Source organism: Pongo abelii, chromosome X (assembly GCF_028885655.2).
Source record: "Pongo abelii isolate AG06213 chromosome X, NHGRI_mPonAbe1-v2.0_pri, whole genome shotgun sequence".
In the NCBI taxonomy this organism is placed as follows: domain Eukaryota; kingdom Metazoa; phylum Chordata; class Mammalia; order Primates; family Hominidae; genus Pongo; species Pongo abelii.
Window position 1 is genome coordinate 138,686,815 of NC_072008.2, and position 26,812 is coordinate 138,713,626.

At 40.5% G+C, this 26,812-nt stretch overlaps 1 protein-coding gene across 6 annotated transcripts in view; it reads right to left on the reverse strand.

Moving 5' to 3' along the window:
• Positions 1 to 26,812, reverse strand: part of HS6ST2 (heparan sulfate 6-O-sulfotransferase 2) — a 330,939-nt gene that overhangs the window by 81,208 nt on the left and 222,919 nt on the right. For 4 of the 6 annotated variants that reach the window (XM_024241121.2, XM_054545080.2, XM_054545081.1 and 1 more), the window contains exon 3: positions 1,634 to 1,666. The exons of the other annotated variants lie outside the window; for them this stretch is intronic. In XM_024241121.2, coding sequence (XP_024096889.2) covers positions 1,634 to 1,666 — 33 coding nt within the window. The remainder of the gene's footprint in view (positions 1 to 1,633; positions 1,667 to 26,812) is intronic. 6 annotated transcript variants of the gene reach the window in all.

The window sequence follows — 26,812 nt, forward strand, 5'->3', positions numbered from 1 at the left end:
CTAGCCTTGCAAATAGTTTTCTTACATCATTCAGCTCACCAAAATTCAAAAAGAGCCCCATTGATATTTACCAAAACTGTTTCTTTCCCATCTCACCATCTGTACTCCTCTTTTTTTCTCTCATTAAGACCAGGTATTAGTTGCTCTGGCAATAATTTCTGGTCCAACTAATCAACACCATAATAAAAATAAAGAGTGTGTCAGGATTTGCTTTGTTATACAGCAAAACTGTTTTAAAGAGATGGTGCTATCATCTAGCAATTTTAAAGCAAAAAGAAAACAAAATTCTCAAGACTTCCCCATAAAAGCTATTATAGGGATAGTAGTACCTATGTTATTGACCATTGTCTTAATGGTCATCCACTCCATTTTATTTTACAGGCGAGGAAATTAAGGCTCAGAGTGGAGCTAATGCTTGACAAAAGTCACCTCATTAGTAACAGAACTTGGTACTTTGCCTCCATGACACACCCAATCTATGATATTTAAATGTTCTCCCATACTAATACTGTGTGATTAGGTGTCTATGTGTGTCTGTGCCATTTAGCTCAATAAATTATAATCTGACTACAAAATTAAACACTAAATTTACTATTCTCAGCTGTCAAGTAAATCCACTGAGGCTGTAATGGGAGTATGGAAGCCCAGCTACAGAAAGCTAAACTGGACATCCTCAAAATGGCTCAAGTAGTCTATTTTAATGGGAGTCTGTCCTTGTGGAGAAATGCCAGAGCTACAGTCTTTGCTCTTGCTAACCTATTTGGCCAGGGAGCACAGGGTGGATTGTAGGTGGGTATTAAGAAAAAACAGAGGCACTAGTAAATATTTCTGGAGCCAATAAGCCTACAAAAAGCCAAAGACAGTACTGGTGAGCATCATGACCTTAGAAAACAATGTGCCAAGCGACTAGAGCACACATTTCCAAAATGGCTTATGGTTCTTGCTAGCCTCTCCGGTTCTGGTGGCAATATGATGGTACAGCTCTTAGCAACAGTTGTTGCCTGCAGGGGCATCATCCGGGAGCATTCTCAGCATCCCTCTTCCCCACAGAGAGGAACTTTCTTGTATTTGATTAGATTTGCTCTCCTGCAGGGTTCATGTCATAAAGGCCTCTGGCCTATGGGATTACTTGTAAATATGCAAGTCTACGTATTTACATACGTTAAAAGCCCTGATGTTTTCAAATAATTGATTTCCCTTCAAGGAAACGCTGACCTACTTGTTCTCTAAATCACAATCCAGCCTAGGGACTGGCAGACGTGCCTGAAGCACTGTAAAGAACACTTTGCCAACGGTTGGGGTTTTCTTAACAACACACTCTACTATGTCATCCTATTTCAGCAAAAAGAGGAAAAAGAGCTAATGACCTACTACACACCTGTCTGGGGTGATCGCCCTGAACATTCATCCCCCTTCTGAACTAAGTCAGCCTTCAGAACTGAGACTCCAAGCCTGGGTAGTTTCAGCTGTTTTAAACTAAAAAAAAAAAAAAAAAAAAAAGCCCTGGAAAGAATTTGTCCAAGCCAAAAAGTTAATTATTTGTTGTACTGAAATTAAACTGACAGGCAACTGCAGAGTCTCTTTTTTCTAGCTTACTTGGGTTCAGTCAAACTAAAAATACATTGTTACTTACCTTGCTGCATCTAGAATCTGAAAAATCCTCCACCTGTTAAAGGAACAGTAAAACCAGTCGCTAGCAAGAGCTTGGTAGGAGAGGAGATAAAATAATAAAAGTTTTCCATTGTACTTTAAGAGCATATTTCTCCAGCTTCCCAAACCTCAGGGAAACAGCTCATAGATGGCTTCTCCACTTTGCTCCCCACTGGCTCCTCTCAAGTAATGGGGAGATTCCCAATCAGAAGGCTAAAAGGGGCAAGGCTGCACTGAGAGCCAGATCCCTGGAGGGCTGTGGTCTGGGAATGATGGATCTACCACTCACTCATGCTAATTCCATTCCCCTTCACAGACAGCAATGGGAATCTAGGTAAAAAAAACAAAAGCCAATAAAACAAAACCCAAACCAAACCCAACCCTGTGGTATCACTGAAATGGAAATGACTGATTGAAAGGTCCTAGGAGGAATTGGCAGGGATTTTTCATATTATCAGGAATATATGAAACACAAATAACAAAAGGAAAATAAAGAACAATTAGACTTTACTGATGCTCTTTAAAAAGATGAAAATTCAAAGCACACATAAGGTGATATATAAATCATCTCTCTAGTCCCTTCCACCCAAACACAAGACATCTATCAAAGTAAGCAATGTTTCCCCATTCAAAAAACATGCTTAGCTGTTTTTATAATGTATGTCTTAAGGGTCACAAAACACTCATTCCACTGTGTGAGTTTCTGATATTATTAGCAGGCAGAGACTGTGAAGTTATACACAGGTCAGTTGCTAATTTGAGGGTTCAAATGGGCTCAGTTAGCCTTTTGTTTTTTATTATGCCAGAACAAGGAATTTTACAATGTAGCAACACTTCTTTTATGCCCGAAGTGGGCTATATAGCCTGTGCCTTTTCTTGGGAGAAATGTTTCTTTACAGCAAATATGCTTTGCAGGCCTTAGAAGTTAGTTAAGAGAGCCTTTTTTAATAGCATGGCTAGCAGCAGAGCCTTTGAATCATCTTTTGAGAAGCAATACATAGCTCTTTTATTATCAGTCTCTGGTGTGGTTAAGCCCCCTTTCCCTGTTTCTGAGCTGTTAAGACTGCTGGGGAAGCAAATGTCATGAGAAACAAAAGCGATATACTTGGTGAGGCCTAACATCAAATCTGTTAGATAAGACACTCCTATTAGTGGACTTACCATCCAGAGCCCAATGTGCTCGTCTTCTACTCCAGCCGCAAGAAATAAGTAATCTACAGTGTACTGACCTACCCCATGATTTAGAGTCCCTACACAGTGAAGAGAGGCTATGATCCCTTCCACAAAATTTGGCCTTGTGAACAAAAATAACACAACTTTGGGTGAAAAGACAAAACACACACACACACATACACACAAGAAAATATTTTTAAAAGGAAAACATAAAGCCATATATTGATTCCTAGGATCAGAAAATTCCAAAGTTAAGTATGCAGCAGTTTCCAAAGCCATAATTTTTTTATTTCACTGTACTAATAGAAATTCTCAAATAATGTTAAGTGTATAAATAATTGATTTATATGGGAACAGGATCAAATTTAACTTTAATCAAGGAACTATTATTGTCTCTTGAGATTTTTTTTATTTCTAGGTAAACTTCTTGACTGCCTTATAAAATTTGCCCGGTGATTGCACTGAGAAGACTTTTGGAAGCTCATTGCCTTACCTGGGAGCCCAGGTGGGAAGAGGTGGAGTATTGAATGACGATCCGTGAAGACGTTACAGGTGTATCAATCAAAAGGGTGGCCAGTCATCGGAAGTGAGCCAAAGTTCATAGGGAAAAGGTAAAACAAAAGATACATACGAATTAGAAGAAAATGAATTAATTTTAAGAACCCATTTTATGCATATGCACACACACTCTCTTTGGGAAGGTTCTTTAATGAAATCCTTTTAAAAGGCCCTTTAATCATGATGTTTTATTAAAAAATATTTATTATCTATTATGTGCTAGCCGTTGTTAGAGGTACTGAGGATATAGTAATGAATAAAACAGACAAAAATCCCTGACTCTACAGAGTTTACAATCTTGTGGAATATTTTTAGGCCATCTGCTTGGAAAAGAGTTCTACAGAAATGTACTGTATATTATCAATTCTAGGAAAGAGTTTCTCCCTGTTTTATTTATGCCTTTGTTTATGTATGGAGAACATACTTGATGGCATCAGATTAAACATTCGCATTAGAAAGAATTCTCTTTCAGATTGGAAGGGACATTATAAATTCATAATTTCTCCTTGTGGAAAGCCCTCCCAACAGGCTGTAAATCAGGTTTCTTTTCAGCTGGGCCATTTGCTGCCCAGAGAATGCCACGTGGTTGCACCTTGAAATACTGTAAAAACAGGAAGCCTCTAAGTGGCAGTTTCATAATACTGTAGTCCCACATCCCAACAGAGTCTTTCTCATTTGTTGCTGTCATGTTCTTTAACAGCTGGCCTGGCTGACACTCTAAGATGGGATTCATCAGCCCTCAGCAAGCCACATCCTGGGAAAGCAGCAGCACTGGATGGACAAAAGGAGCTGTGGTTATCATGCCCATGACCCAGACACTGGCTGGAGAAAAGGCCATAGGAATAACCCTCCTCTGAGCCAGCTTCCAGAAGATGTGACTAAATGTCACTCAAATGGTACTTAGGCAACTGACTAAGCATCCAATCAGCAGGGAAGGCAAAAGATGAAAATGAAGAGAACACATATATAGCACTGGAGTAATGGGAATAGCGGGAGACTTGGGAATCCAAAAGCTCCAGGTGTGGATTCATCCTAATCAGGAACCTCAGACCATGACACTTATGCTTGGCATTTACATTCTCAGGGTGGGTGCTTAGGGCCTGAGAAATGAAAGTGAAACGATTCACTTTCGTATGAAGGATCCAAATTAAGACCTGGAAAACCCAGGATGAGGTAAAAATCCAAGAGCCCTTGACTGAGAATCAGGATCCCTGGTTTTTAATCCAGGTTTTACCAATGACTCATTTGATCTTGGGCAAATTCTCTTCTCCACTCTCCCAGTGGGCTGTATGACACGAAGGAGCTTGACAAGATAGTTTCTAAAATTCCCCCAGTTCCAATATTCTTTCATTCTCTAATAGCTTTCCTTTGAATTTGCATGCCATGTTACTTAGAAGTATACCAATCCCTAGTCATTTTCTCAGTACAACATGCTATTAGTAGTTCATAGAGCCCAGAGCACAGCCTTCAAAGAGTTTATGAGTAAATGGGAGTATGTCCAAAATCATAATGGCCAAATTTAAATGCAGCTGAACATCATCCTGTCCAGAGAAATAGCTTTGTTAATTTGAAACATAGAGTGGCAGATTCTTTATGATGGAAAAATTATACAAGGAAACTTAATTGAGAAAAACAAGAAAAATCGAATTGATGAAGAATTGACCCTCTGGCACCGCCACCACCCTCCACATTTCTCTTTCTGTTCATGCAGGTTCTTCATCTGCCAGGAGCCTGGGATATTGGTGATGGCTGTTCATTAGCAGAGACCTCCACAGCCACACACTTCCATATAACGGCTAGAGAGAAGGAAGTTGTTAAGAAACCCACACCAACACTGTTTGGGTCAGATTGCAAACCTGCAGCAGATAGTACACTCTATGATAAATAACTGCTTACCACTGTTCCAGAGCTGCCAAGCAAATGGTCCATTCAACCTCTCTGTTTTCTGACACTGAACTGGTGTGCTCACCCTCCCTTTAACTGCCACACCAAGAGCTGATGTGTTTTAGAATTTCCACGTTCTCCCATGTAGAATGCCCTTCCACCATCATTCTGGTCTCACCTACTCTATTGCTGCTCAGAAACCCACCACTTCCTTTTGTATCTCAAGCCACCTTCCTCATTTGATCTCTGAAGGCCAAATACAGTATATCCTAGCAAAAAATGCCTTATGTTAATACATGCTAAATTTTATTTCCCTAAATGGAAAGGGGTGTGGTGCCCCCAAAGTCCCAGGCTAAGGACTCTTGCTCAAACTGGTGGAGGTGAATGGAGGAGCCAGGCAAAGGACCTGGGTGTTTCTTAAGGCCCTATGCAAAACAAGCTGCTGGTCTTTTTTACTTGCAAAGTGTTAAAATGCTTGACCTCAGCCTTTTGCTTATGCACAGTCCTGAGAGGTGGTATGGGACCATGAAATAAGTCCAGTAGTCACACAGACTGGATTCTGGTCCTAACGCTCTTTCACTTACCAACTGCATGACACTGCAAAGGCACCTTAATCTCTCAGCCCTGATTTCCTCACCTACAAAATGGGGACAAGCTTGGGCATGGTAGCTCACGCCTGTAATCCCAGCACTTTGGGAGGCGGAGCAGGTGGCTCACCTGAGGTCAGGAGTTCGAGATCAGCCTGGCCAACATGGAGAAACCTCGTCTCTACTAAAAATACAAAAACTAGCCTGGCATGGTGGCAGGCGCCTGTATTCCCAGCTACACAGGAGGCTGAGGCAGGAGAATCACCTGAACCCGGGAGGAGGAGGTTGCAGTAAGCCGAGATCATGCCACTGCACTGCAGCCTGGGTGACAGGGTGAGACTCTGTCTCAACAAAGCAAAACAAAACAAAAAAAACAGCAAAAAACAAAGTGGGGACAAGTATAGTTTCTACACTGGTGATGATCACCATCTTTAACAACAGATATGGTATCGGAACTGACCAATCAGAAGAAAAGACAGCCCTATCAGAGCAGAAACCAACAGCAAACAACATGGGTAGGTACGCCCATGTGTTTCAGTCTAGAAGGGTAATTCCTAAAGTACTTGGGAGGATTAGATGTGATCATGCATGTAAATCATGTAGCAGAATGTCAGGTCCACAGTCATCATACAATACGTTTTAGGCATTATTACTGTCACCTAGGGAGGAAGATCAATCAGAGAATTGTCTAGAGGCATAGTGAGTCTGCGGCAGGCCTGCCACACAGCTCGCAGCCCCCTGTAGCTGAGCCATCTTGTTGCCCTGGGAAAAGAACCAGCTTTTCAAAAGCAGAGCTCAAAGACACGTGCATGTAAAGGCCATGGGGAAAGTAACCACATCACTGATATGGGAGAGGGCTGTCCCCTACATCTGTGTTCTACTGTTTGACCGCTCTTAATTCCTCCTTGTTCCATGCCAAGTCCACTGGAAATCATGCATACCTCATGAGAGAGAGCTCCTTATGTTTGGCATGAGAATACTGGAACCCAGAATATTCTTTCAAATATGTATTCTTTGAGTATTTGTTTTAACATCCCAAGGAATAGCCTTTGGCACAACTGTGAAGTCCCCTGAGGTTGTCTTGACTGCTCTTTTCAGTGTCTGCCCTCCCCCGAGATACTAAACCTGGTTTCCAGACCTACCCTCCCATCCTTTCGTTCCCTGCCAGCTGACAAGGATTCCAACCTGATCCTTGCTTTTGGGCAAGAGCATCTCAAGACTTCAGAGCCTTCTAGATCCAGAGGAATGATCCTATATTGGTTTGATCTCCAGTCCTATGACATTTAAAAAGGACATATTTTTGATAGGGATGTGTCCTCATATCTTTCCACTTGTACTACCTTAAATGACACAATCCATAAACACAGAGCTATTCTAGTTATGTCAAAAACTCTTAGGTTCAGAGCCATTGGTCACTTATTCCCTAGAATGGACATTGGAGGAGAGAGAAAAATATAGCACAAGGTAACAGAAAGAGGCCTGGAATAGAAATAAAAAACTGATACCCCAATGCCAGCTCTGCCATTAACTGGCTGTGAAACCCTGGGCAACCCCATTCCCAAATGAAGATGGCTGCCCGTTTCCCTATCTCTACAGTGATGGTGTTGGACTAGCTGATTTCCCAAAGGTCCCTGTTCATGATAACATTTTTTTTTTTTTTTTAGATGGAGTCTCCCTCTGTTGCCCAGGCTGTGCAGTGGCTCAATCTCGGCTCACTGCAACCTCTGCCTCCCAGGATCAAGCGATTCTCCTGCCTCAGCCTCCTGAGTAGCTGGGACTACAGGTGCCCGCCACCACACCCGGCTAATTTTTCGTATTTTTAGTAGAGATAAGGTTTTGCCATATTGGCCAGGCTGGTCTGGTCTCAAACTCCTGACCTCAAGTTATCCACCTGCCTTGGCCTCCCAAAGTGTTGGGATTACAGGCATAAGCCACCATGCCCGGCCAATAACATTCTAAGACTTTATAATGAATTTGACTCAATCAGGAACATTCCTATGAAGGATAGCCTAGGTTCTTACAAGCAGAGACTTAGACAAAAACACTCATTCATTCCTCTAGCAAACGCTGGGGCCAAAGTCAGAGTAGATAAGTCTGTCTTCAGTGTGCCACTCTTCCCATCAAGTGCCCAGAGCCCCTGCCCCACACTGGCTCCTTAGGGAAGGACACATGGGCATGCCTGAGATTCTGGCTGGTGCCTAGCACACAAGTGAGGGATCAGGCTTAACTTGGACATAATGAGCAAATTTGAGGGGACCTACTGATGGCTTAGTGTGGTAACTCTCTGAGGTTATATTTGGACTGAGCCATAAACCTAAAACAATGACTAATACAGGCAAATAAGCCCCTCTGTGTTGGCAAATCATTTCGGTACCATCCTACTGACAGCATAGAGTCACCTTCTACCCCAGGGTGCCTACCATATCTTGTTCGATTCGGAACTCAAGTGGCTGCTATGGATGACTGATATGGGAAGTTCTGGCCGAACACGGTGGCTCATGTCTGTATTCCCAACACTTTGGGAAGCCAAGGTGGGAGGAACTCTTGAGCCCAGGAGTTCAAGACCAACCTGAATAACATAGTGAGACCCCATCTCTACAAAAAAATACGAAAAATAGCTGGGCATGGTGTCATGTGCCTGTGGTCCCAGCTACTCTGGAGGCTGAGGCAGGAGGAGCGCTTGAGCCCAGGAGTTCAAGGCTGCAGTGAGCCATGATCATGTCACTGCACTCCAGCTTGGGCAACAGAGTAACACTGTCTCTAAAACCAAAACAAAACAAAAGTTATTTCTGTAATCATCAATCATAAACTCAGGGATATGTCTTCTAGTGATCTTTTAGAGACCTCTAGTGTCACCCAACCCTTCCCTGACCCTGAGACTTTGAGAGGGCAGGGACTTGCCACAGATCACAGAGCACATCAGTGCCAGAGACAAAACCAAGTCCATTTGTCCCTTTACTTGACAGCACATCATCCACCCTGTGTCCATCAGAGCCTGCTAGGGGCAGCAGACAAGCAAGCACCTGCTCTCCCAGACTCAATCACACAACACTTCAGAACAATTCACAGAGCAAGGGCTGCAAAAGATTGGGAAAACAACCATAAAAGACCCCAAGGATTTGAAATTCTTCCTTCTCAGTAGCTGTTAAGTTGTAAACACATTCTCCTGTGCTTCTCTCCACATTTTGTTTTCTGCCTAAATGTGCTTTCACTACATCACATGGTAACAATCAGAGATTCTTGTATCTCTTTCATTTTGAGAAATAATGCCTTATACCTGGATCGTATATTGCCAAAGCACCGACTGCATTTTGGAAACCAAGTGGATCTGATAGGGAAGACTGCCAAACAGCCCTTTTCAAATAGTGTTTTATCTGTTGGCGATCCAGTCAATTCTCAGTTGCACATGTCTTGTCTAAGCTGTTTGTCTGTGGTCTGCAGTCCTTACAGAAACTGCCCCCTCCTCATCTCCTCTCTCACACCCCTGCCCAGCAGATTTTAGTAAAAATTTCCCATTTTGGCATCATAAGAGTGCCCTCTAGTGCTGATCTAATTAACAATCTAGACACTGAAGGATTCTTGTTTTTGTGGAAAACGAGTTTGTCTATAACTTGTCCTTGGCTATGGCAGGATACATTGTTTCTGAAAACATTCCCACAGCACCTATTTGACAATTTAGTCTTTCAGAAAGCAGTGAAAAGGATGTTTTGCCATTGAACAAACAAAGTAAAACAAAATAAAACAAAATTGAAGGCCATAAAATAAAAGCTGGCTTGTTTTCCCTTCAGAGAAGCCTTTCCACTCATGATGTGGGGGAGCTAGTTGAGTTATAAAAAAAATGTGCATAGGTACAGGCTGACTTCTTCAACTGAAACTTGACAATGATTTTCATATGTGTTTTGGAGTTCTGCAAACGCAAGCACCTGTATTTGTATGGTAGGTTCCAGTGATGAATTTCAATTTGATCATATACATACAGTATTTTTGACTTAAAGGAAAGAAAGAACGAATAAGGAATCCCTTAGAAATTTTCTGGGTATAACAGGGCCTGCTTTCTGTTAATAAAGGCTGAAAAGTTTCATTTACAAGGTAAGTATATATATGTGTACTGGGAGTTATTTTATCCCATTTTATTTCCATGTTTCAGATCTTTGGGTCTGGAAGGTCCACAAATGATGCTATTTCAGCACTGTTTCAAATCAGAAGGAAGGTTTTCATTGTATCTTTTACACAGCATCACAAGGGGCTGCTACTCTATGGAATCCAAAATATTTTATGCTGACACAGGCCAAGGATGGCAAGCTGCCAACACAAGATATAACTGCTTCATTCACATTTTTACACATTTAAAACACAGAGAACGAAAAACTCCCTAACAAGTAATGATTTGGCTAGTGCTAAAATAAGGATCAAGATCATTCTCAGGGAGTATTCCACCAAGTCACTAAAAGGATCAGACAATGGAGACACATGAAATGGTCCATTTGGATATATGTCACCTGCTTTCAGCAAAGGAGCTTAGGTCTCTGCTGAAGTCAAGGCATGGTGGGAACCACTGGATTTGGTCTGAAACTTCCTTCCAGCCAGCCCCAAATGAAAAGAGGCCATGTGCTAGAGTGAAGTGAGCACAAGCACAGGAGTTGATGGAACTATGTTCATATCCCGGCTCTCCTACTTTTCATTGGTCACTTCAAACCTGTTAGTCTAATTTTTCTCAATAAAACTGTGACTTCCTTGTGATCAATAATACCTAACAGGGCACAAACCAGGTGATTAATGAAACTTGCTGAATTTAATACAACTAACGGTTTTGATGAAAGATATGAAAACTACCCCCACATTGTCCAGATGTTTCCAAAGATCTGAGTGTCCGGGGTCAAGTACATGAAACATCTGGATAATTAACTTCATTGTCAAAAATCCATGAAAAAGGCTTTAAGCCATTGCTGTTCTTGTCCCCATGCACCTTGCTAGTAGTCTCTGTCACTGTGGCAAATCCACACATCCAGGGCTGTGCTTGAGACCCGTGGCTAAAGGATTCTTTCTGTTTCGCAGGTGTAATATTCATAATTGGATTAACACCGCTGATCCCGATGGAGGCGCTATTTTTGAAATATCATGACCACTTCAACAGTTTTGTGGGCTTCAGACAACTGTCTACATGAAGGTGTAGCACCATTGTGAGCGCAAACTTGCTTTCCATGAGGAAACAGGTATCCTTTTATTGGAGGAGTCTCAGTTTCATGTCTTACCTGTAGTTTCAAAACCAGGACCAAAAAATACCCAGTGCTTTTTTCCTAAGCATATAAAATATGGACCAAGTTTGCCAAACCATCTGGCAGAGTACACAAAACATCTTTTCTAGAATTATTGGAAATTTTACCTAAATGACAAACAATAACAATCATACCATTAGCTAACATTTAATGAGTGCTTACTACATGCCAGATGCCACACACTATAGGAATTATCTCATTTCATCCTGAACAAAAGTCTATACTCATTGCCTAAATGAGAAAACTGAGGCTCAGAGGGACTTGCATGATAAGTGGTAGAGTCTGGATTCAAATCCAGAGTTGTAGGATGCTGGGACCCAAGCTCATGAGCCACTCAGCTGTACTAACTATATTTCATTTTGCCTTGACAGCAACCCTGTGAGGTAGGCAGCATTCTTCTCACTTTACAGGGAAGTCAGAGAGGCTCAAAGAGAAATTTGCTCAAGGTCATACAGTTAATAAGTGAAGGCGCTGAGATGGGAATATTCAATATTTCCTGTCTCCAAATCCTACACCTTGTCTAATTCTAATGCACTGTGTACCATGCCTACACAAGGCACTAATGTGGAGAGGGATCACTGTATATAATCTCTCTGGGCATATCACACCTCCACTGAGAGCTGGGGACTGCATCCTACTTACTGTACAAGGCTGCAGCACACTCTGAAGTGCTTCCTGTTTGCCTCTCTTTAGGCCTCTCATGGGACTATTTTTCATTTTGAATTCCAGAATTCAAGTGCTTGGCTATGAGTGCCAAGCACTTGAATACACAAGGAACAGAGGTAGTAGCTCATTTGAAGATGAAAACCTGGTATAAATCTTCACCATAGCTATGCTGCTCCCCTAGGACATAAATCAGGTAGCAGTGGATGGGCCAGGGACCCACAGGGAAAGAGAAGTTGGCAGACAGATCAGGTCTCTCTCTCTCTCTCTCTTTGAAGCAGTGGGGGGTGAGGTGCTCCTTGCTATTATACCTATATTTCTTATCTATAGGAAAATGCAATCAAATTACATATAGACAGAATCCAAAAAGTCCAAGCCAAGATAACCAAGGGGGGGAAGAAAGTGGAAGAAGCTAGAGTATGTGACTCATTCCAGCAGGGCCCATGTAACTACAATGGTAAGAAGGGCAATGTCGCCTTGAGAAAGAGTTGTGCTTGCCAAATGATCAGGGCCATTCTCTAGCACAGTGAACCAGGCCATTCAGAATTTGACCTTGACATCATTTAAAAACCTATCAAAGTTGGAAGGTACCCTTAAAGACCATCAAGCCCAAACTCTGCATTTTGTAGGTCCTGAGAGAGAAAGGGACTCAACCAAGGTCACACAGTCATAACAGGGTCAAAACCATCTCTCAGACCTTGTGAATTCCAGTTCAGGAGTCTTAAAAGTACCAAGGTCCCTCTACAATAAAATGAATGCAGCAATCTATGCTAGAGAGATAGGAGGAAAAAGGTGAGTTGAGAGCCAGTGGCAGAGATCCAGGCATGAGGACTGGACATTGTTTAATTAGAACAATAGCCCCTGTAAGATGCTCTTTCCTATCTCCTTTTACAGGTGAGGAAATCAAGGCTCAGAGGTAAAGGGCTTTGACAAGGTCATTCATCTAAGACATAAAGAATGGGACTTGCAGGTTGATCTGACTCCAAAGCCTATGTGCTTTTCACACTAGCAATGTTTTGGCCCCTTCGTTTCTCTGTGGCTATCTCCCAATTAGAAATGATGCCCCTTCAAGTTACAAGTGAGTTTTCACATGTTCATTTTTTGCAATTGTAATGAACATTGAATGAGCCCTCATCTGCAAACCCAGTTCTGACAAAGCCTTGGCTGATGCCTGATTCTCACTTCCCAGGAATAACTTTGGACTGCCCTTGTCTTCAGGATCCAAGGAAAACAGGCAGAAAGCCATCAGAATAGCTTGTCAACTCCTTCATAACCACAGAGGGCTTTATAATCTCCCCACAGAAACTGCTGTACCACCTAAGGTTGCTGGGGCTGCCTGTCTGACTGTGACATCCAAGCTACTATTTAGCTGGGATGATGCTGTGGGAGTTTCTTCCTGCCTAAGGGCAAAGGATACAGCTGCAGTCTGCATCCAACACTAGGCGGTACTTGCCTCCACACACAGCCCCACCATGGTTTCCCTGTAGCCATGGTGTCTCTTCTTTCAGAAAAGCTGATAGACACTGAAGTAGTGGGGACAGCCCCTGGAGTAGGAAGAAGAATTCAGAACTGCTTATTTGAAGTTGAACTTGCTGAATTGCTAATTGTATAAGTGGCACATCATTAGACTGCTTGCTCATTCCTCCTCATGAAAATGGGGACACCCCATATATCCTACAGGCAGTGCAGAAATCATCAGGCAGCTGGGTTTGTGTAAATCGAATCCTAGTTTCCCACTGACATACATTCTGATCAATCTCCAACTGCCCAACAGTTGGCAGTTGCCCTTCACACTCTGCCTTTAAGCTACTGTGCCCCCAGCCCCTCATCAAGTAGGTAATGATCTGGAAACTCACATGAATTGCTGCTGAGAGGAAAGCCCAATTTAAAGGGATCTTTCCAAAACAACCAGAAAATAAATAATAAAATGGAAGGAGTAAGTCCTTACTCATCAATAATAACACTGAATATAAACGGACTAAACTCTTCAATCAAAAGACACAGAGTGGCTGAATTTATTTAAAAAAAAAAATGACCCGATGATTTGTTGCCTACAAGAAACACACTGCACTTATAAAGACACAAATAGACTGAAAATAAAGGGATGGAAAAAGATATTCCATGCCAATGGAAACAAACAAACAAACAAAAAAAGAGTAGGACTAGCTATACTTGTATCAGACAAAATAGATTTCAAGACAAAAACAATAAGAAAAGAAAAAGAAGGTCACTATATAATGATACAGGGGTCAATTCAGAAAGAGGATATAATAATTTTAAATATATATGCACCCAACACTGGAGCACCTAGATATATAAAGCAAATATCATTACAGTGAAAGAGAGAGATAGGTCCCAATACGATAATAGTCAGATTCCAACACCCCACTTTCAGCATTGGATCTATCTTCCAGACCGAAAACCAAGAAAGAGACACCAGACTTAATCTGCACTGTAGACTAAATGGATCTAATAGATACTTACAGAACATTTCATCCAATGGCTGCAGAATACACTTTATTTTCCTCAGCACATGGATCATTCTCAAGGATAGACCATATGTTAGGTCAGAAAACCAGCCATAAAACATTTTAAAAACCTGAAATAATATCAAGCATCTTTTCTGTCTGCAATGGAATAAAGCTAGAAATCAAAAATGAGAAGAATTTGGGGAACTACAAAAATATATAAAAACTAAACAATATGCTCATGAATGACCAGTGGATAATGAAGAAATTAAGAAGGAATTGAAAAACATCTTGAAACAAATGATAATAGAAGCACAACATCCCAAAGCCTATGGGATACAGTAAAAGCAGTACTAAGAGATAAGTTTATAGCTATAAGTGCCTACATCAAAAAAGAGGAAAAACCTGTCTTCAAAGAGAATGATCTAACTTCTTGTCATTTGGGGTGACTGTTGTAAGCTTTCATTAGATTCTGCTTATCAGGTTAAGAAAGTTCATTTTAATTTTTATTTGCTAAGAGTTCTTCAAAATCATGAATTATTTTGGAATAATAAAAATTCATTTCCCCCATCCATTGAAATATTTATTTCTTTTCTTTTGCTGAAGTGGTTTAATTATACTAATTAGGTTTTCTAGTGTGAAGCCATCTGAAATTGGACTCCATGCATTATTTATTTTATACATTGCTGGTTCAATTTAATAATAATTGATGTAGGTACTTTTAAATTTATGTTTTAAAATAAATATGGCTTATTATCTATCCTTCTTGCAAAAAAGAGGAAAAACTTCAAATAAGCAACCTAACAATGCATCTTAAAGAACCAGAGAAACAAGAGCAAACCAAACCCAAAACAGTAGAAGAAATAACGAAGATCAGAGCAGAAATAAATGCAATGTAAATGAAGAAAACAATACAAAAGATCAGTGAAACAAAGAGTTGGTTCATAAGACTATTTTGTGATGCATTAAATAATTTACTATTGCAAAGTTGGGGTTTTTAAGGACAGTTAAAAGCTTTCAGGTATGCCAAAATAATGTTGAAAACTTTTCATGATTAAAGAAAGTCACAATATGCATTAAAAAAGGGATCAGGTAATTTTTAAAATAAATCCATGCTCTAAATGTTATTTAAAAGTTTTCAGGTTGTTCCCCAGAATGTTTTTGAAAAACAGGTGTTTTTGTAAAACAACTCTATGGAGAAATGTTAACATTTTCATAATAAAACTAATAGAGTCCAGTCCTGAGAACAATGCCAGATATACGTAGTAGAAAAAGACCACAAATATTTTTGAATACATGAAGTAGTATTTTCCATTAGGTTTAGGTCCCAATTATGAATTAGGAACAGTCATGTCATTTGACAAAATATACAGTGAGGCTAAAGGAAAGAATGCTTTGTAGAAACATTGTGCTGTGAAGGTGATTGAGATTTCAAATATTCAAACATATAGGTGTATTAAAATAAAATTATGTTATAAATAAAAAAACAAACAAAAAAGCAAACAAAAACCCCAAAAAGTTGGTTTTTCTTACTAAGGGAAAAAGAGAAAAGATCCAAATAAATAAAAAATCAGATATGAAAAAGGAGACAGTCCAACTAATAGTGGAAAAAGTCAAAGGATCATTAGTGGCCAGTATGAGCAAGTATATGCCAAAAAATTGGAAAATCCAGAAGAAATGGACAAATTCCTAGACACATACAACCTTGACCAAGACTGAACCATGAGGAAATCCTAAACCTGAACAGACCAATAGCAAGTCATGAGATCAAAGCTGTAATAAAAGACTCCTAGTAAAGAAAAGCCCTGGACCTCATGACCTCACTGTTGAATTCTACCAAACATTTAAAGAAGAGCTAATACCAATCCTACTCAAACTATTCTGGGAAATAGAGGAAGAGGGAATACTTCCAAACTCATTCTACCAGGCCAGTATTACCCTGATACCAAAACCAAAGACACATCAAAAAAAGAAAACTACAGGCCAATATCGCTAATGAATATTGATGCAGAAATCCTCAACAAAACACTAGCAAACTGAATTCAACAATATATTAAAAAGATCATTCATCATGACCAAGTGGGAAATATCCTGGATGCTAGAATGGCTCAACATACACAAATCAACCAGTGTGATACATCATATCAGCAGAATGAAGGACAAAAACTATATGATCATTTCAATTAATGCTGAAAACACATTTCATAAAATTCAATCTCTCCATGATAAAAACCCTCAAAAAAATGGGTATACAAGGAACATAGCTCAACATAATAAAAGCTATGTATGACACAGCCACAGCTAGTATCATACTAAATGAGGAAAAATTGAAAGTGTTTCCCCTAAGATCTGGAACATGACAAGGATGCCTGCTGTCACCACTGTTAACCAATATAGTACTGAAAGTCCTAGCTAGCATAATCAGACAAGAGAATGAAACTCGCAGTTTTGGCCGAGCACAGTGGCTCACACCTGTAATCCCAGCACTTTGGGAGGCCGAGGCGGGCGGATCACAAGGTCAGGAGATTGAGACCATCCTGGCTAACACAGTGAAACCCCATCTCTACTAAAAATACAAAAAAAAATTAGCCAGGTGTGGTGGCGGGTGCTTGTAGTCCCAGCTACTTGGGAGGCTGAGGCAGGAGAATGGCGTGAACCTGGGATCACACGGGGCCACGGCCGAGATCGCGCCACTGCACTCCAGCCTGGTGACAGAGCAAGATTCCGTTTCAAAAAAAAAAAAGAAAAGAAAGAAACAAATGATGGCATCCAAATTGAAAAAGAAGAAATCAAATTAGCCTTGTTTGCAGATGATATGATCTTATATTGGTAAAATCTGAAGACTCCACCAAAAACTATTAGAACTGGTAAACAAATTCAGTAAAATTGCAATTACAAAATCAACATAAAAAATCAGTAGCATTTCTATACGCCAACAGTGAACAATCTAAAAAAGAAATTTAAAAAGTAATCCCATTTACAATAGCCACAAATATAATCAAATACCTAGGAATCAACTTAGTCAAAGAAAACGATCTCTATAAAAAAGTATGAAACACTGATGAAGGAAATTGAAGAGGACACCAAAAAATGGAAAGATATTCCATGTCCGTGGATTGGAAGAATCAATATTGTTAAAATGTCCATACTGCCAAAGCAATCTACAGATTTGATGCAATCCCTATCAAAATAACAGTGATATCCTTCAAAGAAATAGCAAAAAAATCATCCTAAAATTTCTACGGAACCACGAAAGACCCAGAATAGCCAAAACTATCCTTAGCAAAAAGAACAAAACTGGAGGAATCACACTACTTGATTTCAAATTATATTACAGAGCTATAGCAACCAAAACAGCATGGCACTGGCATAAAAACAGACAGGTCAATGGAACAGAGTAGAGAACCCCAACACAAATCCATACATGGACAGTGAACTGATTTTTGATAAAATTGCCAAGAACATACACTGGGGAAAAGACAGTCCTTTCAATAAATGGTGCTGGAAAACCTGAATATCCATATGCAAAAGAATGAAACTAGACCCCTATTTCTTGCCATATGAAAATCAAATCAAAATGGATTAAAGACTTAAATCTAAGATATCAAACTCTAAAACTACTACAAGAAAACATTAGGGAAAGTCTCCAGGACATTTGTTTGGGCAAAGATTTCTTGAGCAATACCCTACACGCACAGGCAACCAAAGCAAAATGGACAAATGGGCTCACATGAAGTTAAAAAGCTTCTGCAGAGCAAAGGATATAATAAATAAAGTGAAGAGAGAAATAATATAATATAATAATATAATAAATAAAGTGAAGAGAAAAAATATTTTCAAACTACTGACATTACAAGGGATTAATAAACATAATACATAAGGAGCTCAAACAAGTTTATAGAAAAATCTAATAATCTGATTAAGCAATGGGCAAAAGATTTAAACAGACATTTCTCAAAAGAAGACATGCAAATGGCAAACAGGTATATGGAAAGGTGCTCAACATCACTGATTATCAGAGAAATAAAAACTACAATAAGATCTCATCTCACCCCAGTTAAAATGGCTTATATCTAAAAGACAGGCAATAACAAATGCTGGCAAGAATGTGGAGAAAAGGGAACCCTCATACACTGCTGATGGGAATGTAAATTAGTATGACTGCCATGGAGAACAGTTTGGAGGTTCCTCAAAAACTAAAAATAGAGCTACCATACGATCCAGCAATTCCACTGCTGAGTATATACGCAAGAGAAAGGAAATCAGTATATGGAAAAGATATCTGCACTCCCATGTTTGTTGCAGCACTGTTCACAATAGCTAAAATTTGGAAGCAACCTAAGGTGTCCACCAACGGATGGATGGATAAAGAAAATGTGGTACTTATATATAATGGAGTACTATTCAGCCATAAAAAAGAATGAGACCCTGTCATTGCAACAAATGGATGGAACTGGAAGTCATTATGCTAAGGGAAATAAGCCAGGCATAGAAGAACAAACATCACATGTTCTCACTTATTTGTGGGATCTAAAAATCAAAACAATTGAACTCATGAAGATAGAAAGTAGAAGGATAGTTACCAGAGGATGGGAAGGGTAGTTGAAGGGGGTGGGGGGAAGGTGGGGATGGTTAACGAATACAAAAATAGAAAGAATGAATAAGACCTAGTATTTGATATCTCAACATGGTGACTATAGTCAATAATAATTTAATTGTACCCTTTAAAATAACTAAGTGTAACCGGGCTGTTTGTAACACAAAGGATAAATACTTGAGGGGATGGATACCCCATTTTCCATGATGTGATTATTATGCATTGCATGCCTGTACCAAAACATCTCAGGTACCCCAGAAATATATACACCTACTATGTACCCACAAAAAATTAAAATTAAAAATTAAAAAATAATAAAAAATAAAAAGTAAAGGAATCTTTTCCTAGAGAAACCCTTTGAATCTAGCCAGGCAGTTATTTTATATTTTAGATGAAGGTCTCTCCCAAAACACAGTCACACTGGTTTTTGATTCAAATTGTATTCTTTACTTTTCTGACATGTATCTAAATTTCTAACAGCTTTATGGAGGTATAATTCACATACCATGCAATTCATCCAATTAAAGTATACAATGGGTTTTAGTATATTCACAGACATGTGCAACCATCACCACCAGTCCATTTCTGAACATTTTCAGTCACCTCCAAAGAAACCCTGTACTCTTTAGCTGTCCCTGGCCTATCTGGCTATTCCTTCCAGCCCCTACTACCATTCATCTACTTTCCATCTCAGTGGATTTTCCTATTCTGGACATTTCAAATAAATGTAATCATATAACATTGACATTTTGTATCTGGCTTTTTTTTCACTCACATAATGTTTTCAAGGTTCATCCATATTGTAGCATTTATCAGTACTTCATTCCATTTCATGGGCTGGATAATGTTCCATTTTATAGATATCCACAATTTTTTTTAAAGTAAAATGCATCTAAACAGTCTCATCCCCTTATTAAAGCTGAGATCTCTCTCTTACTCTTTTTGAATCTCCATAGGCCAAATCTCCTATTTTTCTACATCCTGTCCAATTTTTATATCTCATTTTTGAAAAAAGTGTTTTTAGTGAATAGTAATGAAACCCTAATCAAAACCCCAATATGACTGTTTATGGAACTTAAGTTTACTTTGAGGTTCATTTGAAATAAATAACCTTAAAAAAAAAACTAAAACTAAAACAATCTCATCCCCACTCACTCGACAAATCCATAGATCTGTTCTGAGCACCAGCTGTGGTAGAACTATTACTAGCATTATTGGCGGGGGCATAGAGATGAATAAAGAGGAGTCACAAACATATTCATTCATTCATTCAGCAAATATCTATTGTCTCCTATGTGCTGGGAATGGTGCTTAGGCACTTGGAATTCAAGGGTGAACAAGACATGGTCCCTGCTTTGCATGAGCCCACAGTGAAGACAGCAATATGGGAAACCATACATGATATCTCCACAGTATATAACTATTGAGTGTCTACGAGTTATTGGAAGCCCATTTCCCACTCTGGAAGAGTCCACGGCCCAGGCTTGGGTTCCTTATTCCACAAACATTCATAAGAGAAACTAGCTCGAAAGAGGGTAGCAGCCACAGATTCAGATGTTTTGTTTTGTTTTGTTGTTCATTTGTTTTGAATTTTTTATTGAGGAGAAATTCATGTAACACAAAATGAACCATTTTAAAGTGTGTAATTCAGTGGAATTTAGTACATGTCGTGCAGCTGTCACCTCTATCTAGTTCGTCACCTTAGAAGAAAACCTTGTACCCATTAAGTAAAGCAGTCACTCTCCCTTCCACCCTCCCCTCAGCTCCTGGCAATCATCTGTTTTCTGTCTCTACGGATTTGTCTATTGTGGATTATTCATATAAATGGAATCATACAGTATGTGGTCTTTCTTGTCTGGCTTCTTTCACTTAGGGCATCAAGTTTCTGAGATTCATCCATGTTGTAGCATGTACCAATCAGCATGTCAGTCTTTTTTACAGCTAAACAATATTCCATTGTATGGACACACCACGTTTTGTTTATCCATTCATCCATTGATGGGCATTGGGGTTGTTTCCATTTTTTCACTATCATGATTAATGCTGCTATGAATGTTCATGTACAAGTTTCTATGTGGACATATGTTTTCATTTCTCTTAGATATATACCTAAGAGTAGAATTGCCGGATCATATAATACTCTAACTTTTTGAGAAACTGCCAAAGTGTTTTCCACAGCAGCTGCAACATTTTACATTCCCACCAGCAATGGACAAGGGTTCCGGTTTCTCCCAGGGATTCAGTTTTATTTCTTACTTTCAGAGAAGAGTTCCACTAAATTGGAAACACTCAATTAGCCCAAATGATTGACCCTAATGGTGGGCTTTTGAGTCTGGGCCTCTTAATTAATGCCTAGGCTGGTGGGAGAAACAAAACAAATAAGGACAAGGCAGCGGGTGTGGGAGCCTCCCCTCCTCCACAGCTCTGAGAGTACTTCTGCGCATGCTCACAGCCTAACGCGGGCATGTTGGCAAGATGGCTGTGGAACTGTCCCCTGACCCACATAGATGGGATTCACAGCATCAGGCCCAGCAGAGGGCTGAGGAGAGAACATTCTTGGCTGTAAGAGCCAAGCCTAGGAAAACCCAGAAGGTGATTTTATAAAGGGAATAACATGAAATCAATAATGACTCTGGCAATAAGGGAAAGAACAGCACGGCCTTCTTTATTAAACAAGAAATTGGAGGAAGCTTCAATGGGTTGTGAAGGCACTTAGATCCCATGGTATTCAACACTGGCTCCTGTCCCTTGGAATGAAAGTTCGACATAAATCTAGGAAATAAATAATAATGATGAATGTCTAGCTCTAAAGATGACGACATATATCACTGAAACTTGCCCTTATGGCCCATCTCTCTGCTTCAGTGATCAGACAGCTCGACAAATATTGAATCCCCTCCACCTTCAGCCTGTATCACTCCCTGGGCAGGTCAGTCCCATTGTGAAGTGGCATTAAATCTTTCAAGTCATTCAGTGGCATTTTCATGTGCTAAGACTGTCACTGTCAAGACGACATGCCAGTCACTGTCCAGGAAGAGCTGAGGCACAATGCCAAAGGACCCTCCTCAAAGCCCAAGAGTTTGCATCCTTAGGGGAGAAAAATCCCAGTGATAGGATCTCAATCAGCTCCCAAATCCTTCTATCTTCAGTAACCTAAGATTAAGGTGGGTGAATTTCAAACACTTTTAGAAGCAGACTCCTTTTTTCAAATAAAATCTTCCAGGAACTTCATTATATAAAATAGAAAAACTGAGCTGCTTAAATAAAGAGGGGATACAGTGAAGGGGGAGGGAGAGAGAGAAGAGCTGCCATTCATTGCCCAGCAGGATGGGCACTGTACATCTCCAGGGAGTGCCATTCAGGTAGAGAAGCAGTTCTCAAAGTGTGGTATAAAGACACTGGTGGTCCCCAAGATCATTCAGGCAGTCCGTAAGGTCCTCTCTTTTCCAAATATACGTCTGTGTGAGGCTGGATTTTCTTCATATACTTCAACCAAAACAACATATCACAACAGATCAAATGTAGAAGCTGATAGGAGAATCCATGTATCATCTATGGAGCCAGATATCAAAGACATTTGCAAAACATAAAACAATGCCACTCAGTTATTTTTTTTTACTTTGGAAATAGGTTTTTTTTTTATAAAAATATGTTAATATGCAATAGGTACTATTGTTCTTTTAAATGGATTAATACATATTTTTGAAAATTTCTCAGTTTTAAATAATGCAGTCAATATCAACAGATAAATCCCACATGAACCAAAGCTCTTTGAGGTCCTCAGTCATTTTTAAGAGTATAAAGGAGTCCTGAGACGGAAACGTTTGAGAACTGTTGACATAGACTATGATGTGAATGGCAGTTTGTTCTTGAGGCTCTAGGTGGTCAGTTAGAGGGTCTGGGTTCTGCCTGCTCAGTCTCCTCTTCCACCTTCCATACCCCTGAGGCAGCCCTCAGGGTGCCTCCTCAGAACCCTGAGAGTCCAAGTTTGAAAATAATTGATCGAGTCCAGCCTCCTCATTTTAGAGACCAAGAAACTTAAGGAAGCTGAGATTTTGGATCTGCAAGTCAAGAAAAGCAGAAGAGCTGGGGTTACATCCAAGTCTTCTTCAGGGAGCTTCTCTTCCCTTACACTGCGCTGCCACTACAATAACACAGCAGCTATCATTTGTTGCACTCTCCTCTGTGCTCAGAAGCTGTGCTAAGAAGCACTACGCCCTGTGCATTCCAGACTGAGCCACCCCCTCACTGCCTCCTTGTTTCCACTCAGCAAGCACATTTGGCCTGTAATGCTCCATGTTTGCTAAAGTGACAAGGAGAGAAAAGCAGGCAACAGGCTGCCCTCTCTCCTCTACCATATCCATATCTGAATCAAGCCGGCTCTGGCCTTCTCAGTGCAAGGAATTTAACCTGGCATCAGCTTCCCGAGAACATCTTGATAAGCAGCATGCAACCCACCAGAGAGGGATTTTCGAAAAGCCAGGAATCAATTAATTTAATCAGGTTCCTGCATAGTTCAAGAAAAGCCCATGTGGGCAACAACTGGGAGGTGAAGAGCAGCGTCATGGCGGCTTGCCACGTTGTGACTCCACAGAGTGTGTCTTTGTGCCTCCTGCCCTCTGCACAGCTCCCATCCTGTGAAATCACTCTGCTCGGAAGGGGTGAGCTGAAAATGCGGTTGAGCTAATCCCTGTGCCACCAGAATACAGCAGCAGGACACATAGTTCCTGAAAAGGCCCCTAAAATTGCCCATTCATCTTCCAGAATGGCAGAGCTGGGAAGGCCCACAGAGACTGGCCAGCCAGGAAACTAAGCTAGAAGTACACATCGGAGTGACCTGGGAAGGCATTGAAACACACAGACCTGCAGAGCCCTGCCCCAGGGGAAGCCCTGCTTTAGTTAGCTGGGGATGGACTCTGTGTGTGTGTGTACACATATACACACTCCTGGTGGGTACCAATGAAAACCCAACACCCTCTCCTCATCCTACAGATGGGGAACAAAGATAGAGGGCAAGAGATTTACTTTAGGATACACAGAGAGTTCAAGAAACAGCTGGAATGAGAACCCAGATATCCTGACTCTGATGCTCCCATGCTCAACTGAGGGGAACTGACTCCCATGCTCAACTGAGGGGAAAACTAGTGTATGCATGCATGTGTGTATGTCAGGGAGTGGAGGAAGGTAAGGGAGCATTCAGAAATAACGAAGCCACTTTTATTTGATTCATCCTCTTCATTTCACATTCTCTCCCTTCTCTTCCAATGTAATCACTGACTGGGTCCAAGCCTCATAGTTTATAGATGAAGAGCCTGAGGGCCAGAGTGGAGATGGGAGTTGCTCTGGATCCAATTTAGGACCCAGATCTCTGTGCTTTCTTGCCTGTGTTCCTTCTACTACATTTTGACCCCTAAGATACATCCCGAGAGAAATATATTATCATAGACGGTATTTCATTATTATTCCTCCTACCAAGAGGCAAATCTTGTTAGAAGCCAGCACACTCGGACCGGGCGCAGTGGCTCACACCTGTAATCCCAGCACTTTGGGAGGCCAAGGCGGGCGGATCATGAGGTCAGGAGATCGAGACCATCCTGGCTAACACGGTGAAACCCCGTCTCTACTAAAAATACAAAAAATTAGCTGGGCGTGGTGGCGGGCGCCTGTAGTCCCAGCTACTCGGGAGGCTGAGGCAGGAGAATGGTGTGAACCTGCGAGGCAGAGCTTGCAGTGAGTGGAGATCACGCCACTGCACTCCAGCCTGGGTGACAGAGTGAGACTCCGTCTCAGAAGAGAAAAGAAAAAAGAAAAAAAAAAAGAAAAGAAAATTGGGGAAGCCAGCACACTCCGTGGTTCTACAGCATCAGCCTGCCCTGGGAGCTACTCTGACTGCTTTTTTTCCAACCTAAACTCATATTTCAGGGCCGCCCTGGAAATATTGGTAAAGCCAGTGCTGCTAATACAGACAAATGATGGCAATCCTAAAGGGTAGTGTTGCACTGAAATAAATTATTTGCATAGGTGGGATTTCTCTTTTAATTTTACTATGTTAAGGTTACAAATTGTTTTCTGGCCTTTATGTATAATTAAATATAGATGCTCTTGGAGCTTAATGTCAGTTTAAATTTTAGTCTTTGGAAAGTAATTTGTTTGCACGTTCAATGAACAAACCATTTCTTATTGGTTTCAAAGACCCAGGCTCATGCATCATGAATCAAGGTTGCCTTTATCAAAGCTAAAAAGGTCAGGCAAAGTAGGCTTCTAACTCCAGTTTAGCCACCCCCTACAAGAGAAAAATCAAGGTTTTGGTTCTCTGTCTTAAGTGCACATATGACTTAGTTTCGTTAGGCATAGGAATAATAATACAAATGATTCATCTGTTCCCTCTCCACACACACAAGACCAGTTAAATACTGCTTGATATGGTTTGGCCATGTCCCCATCCAAATCTCACCTTGAATTGTAATAATCCCCACGTGTCAAAGGCGAGGCCAAGTGGAGATAATTGAATCATGGGGGTGGTTTCCCCTATGCTGTTGTTGTGGTGGTAAGTCTCACTAGATCTGATGGTTTTATAAATGGGAGTTCCTCTGCACAAGGTCTCTTACCTGCTGCCATGTAAGATGTGACTTTGCTTCTCCTTTACCTTCTGCCATGATTGTGAGGGCTCCCCAGCCATGTGGAACTGTGAGTCCATTAAATGTCTTTCCTTTATAAATTACCCAGTCTCGGCTATGTCTTTATTAGCAGCATGAAAATGAGCGAATATGCTGCTCATTATGCTACCAAGGATCAAACCATTGGGAGGGCTTTGAACTATTCCTCTGCTCTCTGGGCCTCAGTTCCCTCATATTACATTTAAAGAGATCTCTGAAGTTCTTTCAGCTCTGATAATCTAAGGTAACTAGACACAGAAAGGTATCCCTAGCAGTAATTTTAAATGACACTGGTTTGTCTTAAAAAGCAGTTTATAAGGCTTGAAGTGTTTTAGGCCAAGCAATCACCAAGGACATTAGAGCCATGAGTTCTTAGGCAACCTTCTTCCTCTACCTTTCCTCCCTTTGTCCTCTACTCTCAGAAAGATGTCAGCTGTCTCTGTCCCTCTCTCAATGGCTCCAAGGATATTCCCACTCCTTTAGACAGCCCTGCAGTTCCAGAAATCTCTTCCTCTCATGCATTTTCCAATCTCTTAGGGTTCCCCTACTAAATGTGCATGTATACTAGGGCTCATAAGGAGTTATTTGCTCATTGACACTACACGACCAAGATATATTGTTAAGTGAAAATAAGAACAGGCTATTAAACAGGATATCTAGTATGATACTATTTCCCCTACCCAAACCCCACAAGTAAACCAATCAGCCACTCTTTCTGGACATGGATTAAGTCTAGACTAGCTACGGGTCTCTTTTGCTTGCCTCTCAAAGTTAACAAAGCAGAATTTTGGAAGTCACCTCACAAGTACTTACTAATGAGCTCTCTGTTTTATCTTTCTTTGAGCTAATCTGAGGTATTAACATTTGCAGAAACTCTCTTTTTCAAAAGATGTTGAAACTCTACTTTAATTTGAATTCCTTACATGGTTAAGACCATAGGATTCAGAACAGCAAAAAGCTTTAGAGTCTAAATGTTCCATATTAGAAAGATAAGATTTAACAGTAAGCACGGAAAGGTCTAGAAGAGTGTTAGCAGTGGATCTGGAACTGAGGTGATCTCATGTAGAGTTCATCTGATGCTAAGTGTTTTATGCTATTTTCTCATGTGATTCTAACAACCATTCCTTTACATGAGGTATTTTCATTTCATTTTACAGATGAAGCACAGAGAGATTAAGCTACTTACCCATGATCAAAGCTAGCAAATGGTAGAGATGAGTGGAGACTTGAACTTAGTCATTTCTTTCTAAAGTCTATGAACTTTACCTATATTTTAGGGTCATGTGATGTTAAAAAAAAA